The following is a 12,110-nucleotide window of genomic DNA, read 5'->3' as shown; positions in this document are numbered from 1 at the left end:
AACTGGTGGTGACCAACAAGAAGGATACCGAGGGGGGCTTGCGGTGGGAGCATGTACAAGTAAGGGGAGATTACCTGCTCATCACGATAGCCAGGTCTAAGACCGACCAAGAGGCCCAAGGGGATAGCGTGGTGTTGCAGCACGCTCCAGGTAGTCCTTGCTGTCCAGTAGCTCATGTAGAGGCGTACCTACGACAAAGAGGGGCGACATGGGGGGGGGGACCTTGCTGCGGCATATGGATGGCACCCCGTTAACAAAGTTTCAGTTCCAAAGAGTATTGGCAATGACAATTGCAGAGGCGCGCTTAAACCCAAGTGAGTTTGGGACACATTCTTTCAGAATTGAGGCCGCTACTGAAGCAACGGCCAGGGGTCTGCAAGCAGACAAAGTTAAACAGTTGGGGAGGTGGTCTTCGGACTGTTTTAAACGGTACGTGCGGTTGCAAATGTTGTGATTTACTAAGGATGTGCACTCACGCTGTTTCTCTTCTGTTTGGTTTACAGTTTCACGAGCCTGTGACGCAGGGCGGGAACTGGGGTCGGCCCAGTATCAGGTGTACACCTCATACGTGAGACGGGCCGCGGACGTATTCGGAGCAGGTGATGCGATTCACACATTTGAGGAATACGGTTTTCAGGTGTCCTTTTTTGGACGGGGTGGTTTGGGTATTGCCCAATTGCAAATTTTTATGACAGAATTGTTAGGGCGGCAGGGGTCACCACCTTCAGTAGTCATAGTGCACGTTGGGGGCAATGACTTGGTAAAATTAGGCAGACGGGCCTTAATTGAGCAGATTCTAACAACAGTCAGTTGGTTAGCTAAGATCCTCCCAGAATGCACGTTAGCCTGGTCGCACATGGTGCCAAGGAAGGTTTGGAGGGGGGGGCCGTCCACAACAGCGTTGAACCATTCGGTTAAGAGGGTCAACAATAAGATTGAGAAGTTGTTTCGGTCCGCCCACCTTCACAGTATACCGCACAGGTGCATTTGGGGGGATCACTGTTACTCCCATGATGGGGTGCACCTGTCCAAGGCAGGGAACGACATTTGGGTGGGAGATCTCCTAGCATGGCTAGTGGTTTTGAGGAGACATGACCTATAGGACTGTGTGGGGGGGGCCAGATCGTTGGTCAACTATCTGGCCTGTGGCGGTAAGGTCATGATCGGTGAGCAATTTTTTAAGGTCCCTAGTGGGGGCGACACCCAGTACGGCTGGGAGCGCCCGGGGGGAGGCGGCCATGGGCCCCTCCCATGTGGGGGCAACACCCATTACGGATGGGATTGCCCAGGGGGAGACGGCCATGGGCCTATCCCAGGGGGAGACGGCCATGGGCCTATCCCAGGGGGAGACGGCCATTGGCCCATCCCAGGGGGAGACGGCCATTGGCCCATCCCAGGGGGAGAGGGTTAAATGCCCCTCCCAGGGGGAGAGGGTTAAATGCCCCTCCCAGGAATTTCCCGGGGGCCAGATAGTGCGGGGAAAGGGGGGGAGTCTAAGCTGTCCTTCTTATGGTTACCCCGCACGGGATCTCGGGCGACCTTTAAGATGGCGCCGAGTGGAAAGGGGCCCCCATGCAAGGGAAATTTGGTAAGACGCCACTACGAGAGGGCGGATTTGGTGATAGGGATCTGACACCGGTTAAGACCTTGCAGTTGGCCCTTAACGATAGGATGTACAAAATTCGTATACAATGCATGATGCCATGATGTTCGACTCGGCTAGGAAATCTTTGTATTAGAGATTTGTTAAGGTTAGCCTCGATACATGTCTTCATCAAATGTAATGAAAGTTGAATTTTGTACATAAAAATGAAACGTTTTTAATTTAAAGTTTTAAATTTTGTTTCATATTTTAATAAATACGGCCGGGGAAGTCGTGAGGCTCCCCTGCCTTCCAAAAGCTCAAAAAACTGTGTCTGTCTCCTACCATTGGATTTGATGGTGGAAGGGGTGGCGGGCATCCCAGACCATATGGAAAGGGGGGACCACTCGGTCACTCCGCACGTATGGCTGGGTGCCCCGCCGACCCGGGAAACCCGTGCAGGCGTGGGGCGTGCCCCGGCTGGTATGTCCCTAGTGATGTAGCCGGAGCCCGCCCCCGCCGCAGTAAGAGGTTGTCCTAAGAATTCCCGCCCGGAAGCTCGGGCGCTTAGGGCGGGAGAGAGTACCGCCACGCCCACCTGGAAGAAGCTAAAAGGCACCGAATCGTAGAAGTCGTCCTCTTGTTCCCGTGCTCTGAAGGCTGCACCACTCGTCGCTCGTGAGCCCTCAAGGGAACAAGCAGCGTTTTTGACCCACCCACCAGCTCCTGAGGCAGAAGTTCGGGAGGATGAATAAGCAGTAATCACGCAGAAATGGGACATGTAACGTCGTGTCCGGATTTGTAGTCTGAACTTGTTTACGCAAGGGACGACCTGTTGATAGGCCCCCTTTTCTCCTTTGTAGAAATGTGAATAAAGATATCTTTTGTCTGTGTCAAAACTGTATAAGGGGTCTTCTGCTCCGCAGGTACGAGGAAATGTATTTATTCTGTGACAATTCTTAGTGAAAATGTTCTTAAAAAACTGTCGTATTTATTAAGTCTTTTTCTGGTTGGGCGGTAAGGTCATGATCGGTGAGCAATTTTTTAAGGTCCCTAGTGGGGGCGACACCCAGTACGGCTGGGAGCGCCCGGGGGGAGGCGGCCATGGGCCCCTCCCATGTGGGGGCAACACCCATTACGGATGGGATTGCCCAGGGGGAGACGGCCATGGGCCTATCCCAGGGGGAGACGGCCATGGGCCTATCCCAGGGGGAGACGGCCATTGGCCCATCCCAGGGGGAGACGGCCATTGGCCCATCCCAGGGGGAGAGGGTTAAATGCCCCTCCCAGGGGGAGAGGGTTAAATGCCCCTCCCAGGAATTTCCCGGGGGCCAAATAGTGCGGGGAAAGGGGGGGAGTCTAAGCTGTCCTTCTTATGGTTACCCCGCACGGGATCTCGGGCGACCTTTAAGATGGCGCCGAGTGGAAAGGGGCCCCCATGCAAGGGAAATTTGGTAAGACGCCACTACGAGAGGGCGGATTTGGTGATAGGGATCTGACACCGGTTAAGACCTTGCAGTTGGCCCTTAACGATAGGATGTACAAAATTCGTATACAATGCATGATGCCATGATGTTCGACTCGGCTAGGAAATCTTTGTATTAGAGATTTGTTAAGGTTAGCCTCGATACATGTCTTCATCAAATGTAATGAAAGTTGAATTTTGTACATAAAAATGAAACGTTTTTAATTTAAAGTTTTAAATTTTGTTTCATATTTTAATAAATACGGCCGGGGAAGTCGTGAGGCTCCCCTGCCTTCCAAAAGCTCAAAAAACTGTGTCTGTCTCCTACCATTGGATTTGATGGTGGAAGGGGTGGCGGGCATCCCAGACCATATGGAAAGGGGGGACCACTCGGTCACTCCGCACGTATGGCTGGGTGCCCCGCCGACCCGGGAAACCCGTGCAGGCGTGGGGCGTGCCCCGGCTGGTATGTCCCTAGTGATGTAGCCGGAGCCCGCCCCCGCCGCAGTAAGAGGTTGTCCTAAGAATTCCCGCCCGGAAGCTCGGGCGCTTAGGGCGGGAGAGAGTACCGCCACGCCCACCTGGAAGAAGCTAAAAGGCACCGAATCGTAGAAGTCGTCCTCTTGTTCCCGTGCTCTGAAGGCTGCACCACTCGTCGCTCGTGAGCCCTCAAGGGAACAAGCAGCGTTTTTGACCCACCCACCAGCTCCTGAGGCAGAAGTTCGGGAGGATGAATAAGCAGTAATCACGCAGAAATGGGACATGTAACGTCGTGTCCGGATTTGTAGTCTGAACTTGTTTACGCAAGGGACGACCTGTTGATAGGCCCCCTTTTCTCCTTTGTAGAAATGTGAATAAAGATATCTTTTGTCTGTGTCAAAACTGTATAAGGGGTCTTCTGCTCCGCAGGTACGAGGAAATGTATTTATTCTGTGACAATTCTTAGTGAAAATGTTCTTAAAAAACTGTCGTATTTATTAAGTCTTTTTCTGGTTGGGCGGTAAGGTCATGATCGGTGAGCAATTTTTTAAGGTCCCTAGTGGGGGCGACACCCAGTACGGCTGGGAGCGCCCGGGGGGAGGCGGCCATGGGCCCCTCCCATGTGGGGGCAACACCCATTACGGATGGGATTGCCCAGGGGGAGACGGCCATGGGCCTATCCCAGGGGGAGACGGCCATGGGCCTATCCCAGGGGGAGACGGCCATTGGCCCATCCCAGGGGGAGACGGCCATTGGCCCATCCCAGGGGGAGAGGGTTAAATGCCCCTCCCAGGGGGAGAGGGTTAAATGCCCCTCCCAGGAATTTCCCGGGGGCCAGATAGTGCGGGGAAAGGGGGGGAGTCTAAGCTGTCCTTCTTATGGTTACCCCGCACGGGATCTCGGGCGACCTTTAAGATGGCGCCGAGTGGAAAGGGGCCCCCATGCAAGGGAAATTTGGTAAGACGCCACTACGAGAGGGCGGATTTGGTGATAGGGATCTGACACCGGTTAAGACCTTGCAGTTGGCCCTTAACGATAGGATGTACAAAATTCGTATACAATGCATGATGCCATGATGTTCGACTCGGCTAGGAAATCTTTGTATTAGAGATTTGTTAAGGTTAGCCTCGATACATGTCTTCATCAAATGTAATGAAAGTTGAATTTTGTACATAAAAATGAAACGTTTTTAATTTAAAGTTTTAAATTTTGTTTCATATTTTAATAAATACGGCCGGGGAAGTCGTGAGGCTCCCCTGCCTTCCAAAAGCTCAAAAAACTGTGTATGTCTCCTACCATTGGATTTGATGGTGGAAGGGGTGGCGGGCATCCCAGACCATATGGAAAGGGGGGACCACTCGGTCACTCCGCACGTATGGCTGGGTGCCCCGCCGACCCGGGAAACCCGTGCAGGCGTGGGGCGTGCCCCGGCTGGTATGTCCCTAGTGATGTAGCCGGAGCCCGCCCCCGCCGCAGTAAGAGGTTGTCCTAAGAATTCCCGCCCGGAAGCTCGGGCGCTTAGGGCGGGAGAGAGTACCGCCACGCCCACCTGGAAGAAGCTAAAAGGCACCGAATCGTAGAAGTCGTCCTCTTGTTCCCGTGCTCTGAAGGCTGCACCACTCGTCGCTCGTGAGCCCTCAAGGGAACAAGCAGCGTTTTTGACCCACCCACCAGCTCCTGAGGCAGAAGTTCGGGAGGATGAATAAGCAGTAATCACGCAGAAATGGGACATGTAACGTCGTGTCCGGATTTGTAGTCTGAACTTGTTTACGCAAGGGACGACCTGTTGATAGGCCCCCTTTTCTCCTTTGTAGAAATGTGAATAAAGATATCTTTTGTCTGTGTCAAAACTGTATAAGGGGTCTTCTGCTCCGCAGGTACGAGGAAATGTATTTATTCTGTGACAATTCTTAGTGAAAATGTTCTTAAAAAACTGTCGTATTTATTAAGTCTTTTTCTGGTTGGGCGGTAAGGTCATGATCGGTGAGCAATTTTTTAAGGTCCCTAGTGGGGGCGACACCCAGTACGGCTGGGAGCGCCCGGGGGGAGGCGGCCATGGGCCCCTCCCATGTGGGGGCAACACCCATTACGGATGGGACTGCCCAGGGGGAGACGGCCATGGGCCTATCCCAGGGGGAGACGGCCATGGGCCTATCCCAGGGGGAGACGGCCATGGTCCTATCCCAGGGGGAGACGGCCATGGGCCTATCCCAGGGGGAGACGGCCATTGGCCCATCCCAGGGGGAGAGGGTTAAATGTACCTCCCAGGGGGAGAGGGTTAAATGTACCTCCCAGGGGGAGAGGGTTAAATGCCCCTCCCAGGAATTTCCCGGGGGCCAGATAGTGCGGGGAAAGGTGGGGAGTCTACGCTGTCCTTCTTATGGTTACCCCGCACGGGATCTCGGGCGACCTTTAAGATGGCGCCGAGTGGAAAGGGGCCCCCATGCAAGGGAAATTTGGTATGACGCCACTACGAGAGGGCGGATTTGGTGATCGGGATCTGACACCGGTTAAGACCTTGCCGTTGGCCCTTAACGATAGGATGTACAAAATTCGTATACAATGCATGATGCCATGATGTTAGACTCGGCTAGGAAATCTTTGTATTAGAGATTTGTTAAGGTTAGCCTCGATACATGTCTTCATCAAATGTAATGAAAGTTGAATTTTGTACATAAAAATGAAACGTTTTTAATTTAAAGTTTTAAATTTTGTTTCATATTTTAATAAATACGGCCGGGGAAGTCGTGAGGCTCCCCTGCCTTCCAAAAGCTCAAAAAACTGTGTCTGTCTCCTACCATTGGGATTGATGGTGGAAGGGGTGGCGGGCATCCCAGACCATAATATTTTCATGTCTTCCCGTTTCTCCAACATTGCATGTGTGCTACACTGTACAGCATACACAAAAAGTGTGACAAGCCTTACAGCATAGTTTTGTGCTGGAAGGGACACCTTTCAGTATAAAACCTATGTTTCAGAGAACACACACTCATGCACTTTGGCACAAGGGTTCTGTGTGATGGAGAGTAAAAAGGCAGCATATCTTAATAGATAGGGCACCATTTTTCTCTCACCCTTTGACGCAAGGCAACGAGCAACTTTGGTGCAGAGCTGCCTTTTGTCAAAGAATAGTAAATCTGGGCCTCAGTCTCACCTAATCTAACTTTACCTGTCAATGACTTTCACTCGTTTTCACTCACACTCACATGCTTACACATACACAGGCACTCTCACACACATATACAGACACTCTCACACACACTCTCTCCCTTAAGAATACTCTCACTCACAAGCACTCACGCAACATACATTTAAAACCATTTTGCACTTTCCACAGCTACCACCAAGGGTCTAAAATCTGTACCATTTTTTATTAAACTAATAGTGAATAATAGAATATTATTAACTAATAATAGGCAGAAAATAAGGAATGTAAGAATTCTTGCCACTGACTTTGTCATGTCTGAGGCCAGGGGTCACAAAGACAGTGCCAGGAGTCGCAAGTGGCAAGCCATGAGTCGCAGCTCCTACACATGGTGACCCCTAAACGACATCTATTGAGAGGAGGCAGGAGGGAGCATGACTAGCTCCGTACTGTTGCAGTAGATGTGTGGACTTTTTTTGCTATTATTAGCAGGCAGAGACCTGCCACGTCTCTCTTCTCCAGGTGTCTCCGGTCTTATTTTTAACTCACTCTGAGTTTGCAAATCGAGGATTGCTTAGTCCCGTATTTGTGGCCCCAGTAATTTCTCCGTCCAACCTACTAGAATACTCATAAGGCCCAGAGCAGTGTAGCCCCCCCCCCCCCAAGTATATTCCTCCAGTTCACCTGTTGTGAGGGATAGTCAGGTACTTATCCCCGCACCCATCCCCAAACACTTGCAGAAATACTGCAGGTTGGCAAAAAAAGTATTAAATATGTATTTTCCAAAAATGTAGGTCATCCGTTAAAAAGTAGAAGAATGTTCTTAAAATAAAATTTTAATTTAAAAATTCATACCAATAGGTTCAGACAGCCAGGGAGGCCCTTGACGAGGCCATCGAGGAGGCCACCGAGGTCAAGGCCACCGAGGAGGCCACCGCCACCGCCACCGCCACCGCCACCAAGTAGTTCACCAAGTAGAGCGGGAGCTGGCAGAGAAGACACATCTAGAATAGCAGAGATGGAACACATAATTAGCGCAATCACAAACAGAAATCCGTTTTAAAAATAACAATAACAATGAAGAATGTGTTTCCTTATGTGGTTTCTTCTTTCTCACCTGTAATTACCACGTCTTATTCGAGGTGCCAAAATGACTCAAATGCATCATGAGTGACAGTGTGTTTTACATTTGGGGTCTGTGTGGAAGGGGTGTGTCACTGTCTTCGTCATAAGTGGCTGCTCGGTGGGGCTGCTGTACATGGGTCTGGTTGTTCTATGTGTCTGGGGCCTGAAGCAGTGTCCGTCCACCATGTAGGTAATGCTTCTAAAGGGTGGCCAATGCATGAAAGGTTTTAGGAAGATTGTAGGGCAGGGATTACGAAGGTGGGGGTACAGTTGTATTTGTCACATTGGGCACCGCCATTCCATGTAAGATTATTTTTAATGTAAAGGGGTCTTGAAATTATAATCTGCGTTTCACTAAATTTGCTGTTTATTATGCAGCCCACACCATTGGATGATTTTGAAATAATCAAAAATGGAGCATTAAAATGATTAATACTGAGATGGGGCAACTCACAATTGCGTAAAAACAGATAATGTACCATGGGAGAATACATTAGGGAAACTATCAGGCTTGCATTTTAGTCTTACTCACGGCTCTTTGGGCGATTGGATTTGTCCTTAAGGCGACGGGCGAGAAAGGCGCCACCTGCTGGGGCTGCTTTGCTTGAGTTATTAATGATAAAGGTGAGGACAAGGAGGTGGAGCCTTGGCAAAGAAGTGTCCCGAAGTTCTCCAATAGGAGAGCGACAGTACACAGTTATCATTGCAGGACATGCCTCAAGGAAGGTCAAACATACTCGGATCAATGAAATACCTATAGTAGTAATTACATGCCCTGGCACCCCAAACCAAACGTGGTGTGTGATGCGTCCCCGAAATGTATAGCACATCCTACATAGGCTAAGGACTAGGGGGCAGGTTTACAATAACTGGCGGATCCCCAGGGATGCGCCAGTTATTGTGCACCGCAGCTCCGCCACCCATGGTGCGCCGCATTTACAATGCGGCGCACCATGGGGCAAAAACGGCACAGATGCGTCACGCATCTGTGCCGTAAAGGTGGTGCATTGGTGGAGTTGCGTCGCAAGTGCGACGCAGCTTCAGCAGAGCTCGCGGGTGCCCTATCTTTCCAATGCTGCGTCAAGCCTTACGCCTGCTTCAAGTAGGCGCAGGGTTTTGACGCAGCATTGGCCTAAAAGTGACTGAGTGAAATCTTGTAGATTTCACTCAGCCACTTTTAGGAGGCGTTCCCGCGCAGAAACGTCCCCACCTGCGCCGGAACGCCTTCTTATGGCGCAGGGCTTTGCAACGTGATGCATCTCCCAGATGTGTCACGTTGTAAATACCCCGCACCATGGCGCATCTTTTGCATGGCCGCTGCGTCACAAGAGTGACACAACGGCGGCGTAAAAGAGGCGCAAGGGACTTGTAAATCTACCCCTAGTTTTGTTATTGGCAAACCCAGGAAACGAAGGGGCAGATTTACAATAACTGGCGCATCCCCAGGGATGCGCCAGTTATTGTGCGCCGCAGCTCCGCCTACCATGGTGCGCCGCATTTACAATGCGGCGCTCCATGCGGCAAAAACAGCAGAGATGCGTGACGCATCTGTGCCGTAAAGGCGTCGCATTGCTGGAGTTGCGACGCAGCTCCAGCAAGGCTTGGTGGTGCACTATCTGTCCAATGCTGCGTAAAGCCTTACGCCTGCTTCAAGCAGGCGCAGGGTTTTGATGCAGCATTGGCCTAAAAGTGACTGAGTGAAATCTTGTAGATTTCACTCAGCCACTTTTAGGAGGCATTCCTGCGCAGGAACCCCCCCCACTGCGCCGGAGCGCCACCTTATGGTGCAGGGCTTTACAACGTGACGCATCTCACAGATGCGTCACGTTGTAAATACCCCGCGCAATGGCGCATCTTTTGCGCCGCCGCTGCATCACAAAAGTGATGCAACGGCGGCGTAAAAGAGGCGCAAGGGGCATGTAAATCTGCCCCGGAGTTTTCCTGTTTATGTTACATTGTGCTTGACGCTGACATATTGGCATTTGCTCTTCAACTCTAGCGGCCTAATATACTTTAACCACACCTAAGGAAGTTGTAACGAAAATGTTTTCTGTTTGTTACTACGAAGTCTCCGCATCAACTATCTTAAGGCTGTCGAAAGAAGATGAACTTGCAATCTATCTACGTGTTTTTATGGGAGCAATCACATTTGCTCGTTGTGTGTTTTTATCAGTCAATGACAGCTCCTCCTTAAAAATGTACTTGGTTGCACGTTCTGCCATATGATTCGCTTTTTTGTCTTCTAATATTTGACTTCCCATTCTCGCACACCTACTGTTACTAATTTGCATATTCACTTGTATACCATTACATTTTGCATCAGACCCCATACATGTCCTCTCCAGCACTTTTACCATCTCTAAAGGTACCTAAAAAAACTCTTCCTATCGGCCCAAATAGTACCTCATTTTTGGCCTCCATGAGAACCTGGGATGTAGTTACCGAGACACCTCCTCTACAGCAAACCCTCTGAGCTATTCAGTGTCTTTTATTTTAAACCTGTTCGCTTGCCTCAGACATATTTTTGGTGACTGCAAGGAATAGACTGCCATCTTGCTTAAATATTTGCTTATTTGTTAAATGAAGCATATTGTTTGTTGTCATGGCGACTCTTGAGTACAATCGGTTTGCTGGAAAGTCCTGAAGCAATCAATGTATTTGTGGATCATAAAAAGACTAATCGTGTAAGTGTGTACTCGGCAAACGCCTAAATGAGTGATAGAGAAGTAATGAATCCAGAGTGTATTTTGAAACTAGATTTAGAATACTATCATCAATTTTGTTGACCAAATTGTTAAAAAAACAACACGAGAATGTTCAACAAACGTATACAGTACAAGAGGGTTTAATTGACAATGCACTTTCACAATCTCCATCCTAACCTCACACCCCCCTGCCACACTCCCCTATCAGAGTGTGATGTGAATCTAAGGCTTCAAATGATGAGAATGGAATGGTACTATGGTCCTTCTTGAAATACTCGGTTTACTTCCAACACTGAGTCGATTCTAAGCTGAAGTTGGACCCCTGCAGTTGGTATTCAGTTATAGTGGTGTGTAGACTGCTCCAAGCAGACATTGTATATATTATTCGAACTGGGGGCTTCCTATGACTCACGCTTTCACAGATATTATTGAGTCCTGGAGGTGCGCTGAAGAATGTTATAGGGGTTGTTATTTATTAAAAAGCAGGTCCATTCAAAACCCCATTCTCTCACCCACTCCCTGAGCATAGAAAGGACTCTTACCACGGGTGCAGCTGACTGCCACCAGCAGGAAAGCGAGAGCGATCTTCATGGTGAGAGGTGGCTGGGGCTCGAGATGCAATGTGAGTGCACAAGGTTCAATCTCAGGGTGTCTCTGTCAGCCCAGAGCTCCTATCTTTATACTGGAAGCGACCAGTCAGTCTCCTCCCAACAGATCTGATGTCAGGTCACGTGACAATTGGACCAGTTTGATTCTTGGCTGTGGGATCAATCAATGTTGACTCAACAGGTGCCAGTTTCCTTCCACCTTCAATCTCATGTTCCATCCAAAGGGAGGAGCTAAAAACTGTAATTGGCAGCTCTCTGTTTTTGTTTTAAAGAACAGGACACGTAAGCCTAGGCAGACATTTATATTTACATTAACAAACGATCTCCTTTGCATGTTGTTTAATTTTCTTTATATCATCATGTTAGTGGGAAGGATGCATAGCCATGGTTAACAGGGCTAAACACTGTCAGTGATTGCAAAGTGTTTGCATTTTATGAAGTGCAGACCCCTGGGATTTGCAATCTTATTGCAGATCTTCAAAAGAGTCCAGCGAGTGAAGGCCAGGCTTGGCCATACCAAATCCACACATAAATATTTAGGCGTCAGTTCCTAGGGCCTCATTTATGAGGCTGTGCGTCACTTTTACGCCGACGGTGCGTCACTTTTTGTGACGCACCAGTGACGTAAAAAATGCGGCTTGTAGCATCATATTTACAAAGTGACGCTTCTAGGTAGATGCGTCACTTTGTAAACCCCTGCGCCACATTATACCTGCGCCAGGTATAATGTATGCAAGGGGGGCGTATTGAAGCAAGGAAGGGTCATAGAAGTGACGCAGTGAAATCTATGAGAGTTTACTGCGTCACTTTTAGGACGCTGTTGCGTCAAAATCTTGCGCCTGCCTCACAGCAGGCGTAAGACTGACGCAGGCCCTTTCACATGGGGCTTGTCCCATGTGAAAGGGCGCATTGCTGGAGTTGCGTCACTTTTGTGACACACTTCAGCAATGCGTCACTTTTGCGCTTACAGATATGTCAGAAATACTGACGTATCTGTAAC

At 49.6% G+C, this 12,110-nt stretch overlaps 1 protein-coding gene across 1 annotated transcript in view; it reads right to left on the bottom strand.

Moving 5' to 3' along the window:
• The window catches only part of LOC144769210 (uncharacterized), a 256,325-nt gene extending 245,182 nt beyond the window's left edge, over window positions 1-11,143 (bottom strand). The window contains exons 1-2 of the mRNA XM_078653235.1: window positions 11,045-11,143; window positions 7,528-7,676 (exon numbers count right to left, since the gene is read on the bottom strand). Coding sequence (XP_078509361.1) covers window positions 7,528-7,676; window positions 11,045-11,093 — 198 coding nt within the window. The 5' untranslated portion in view covers window positions 11,094-11,143. The remainder of the gene's footprint in view (window positions 1-7,527; window positions 7,677-11,044) is intronic.
• Between the last annotated feature and the right edge of the window lie 967 nt (window positions 11,144-12,110).

Source organism: Lissotriton helveticus, chromosome 7 (genome assembly GCF_964261635.1).
Source record: "Lissotriton helveticus chromosome 7, aLisHel1.1, whole genome shotgun sequence".
NCBI lineage: Eukaryota > Metazoa > Chordata > Amphibia > Caudata > Salamandridae > Lissotriton > Lissotriton helveticus.
This window is presented reverse-complemented; position numbering and strand designations above follow the sequence as displayed.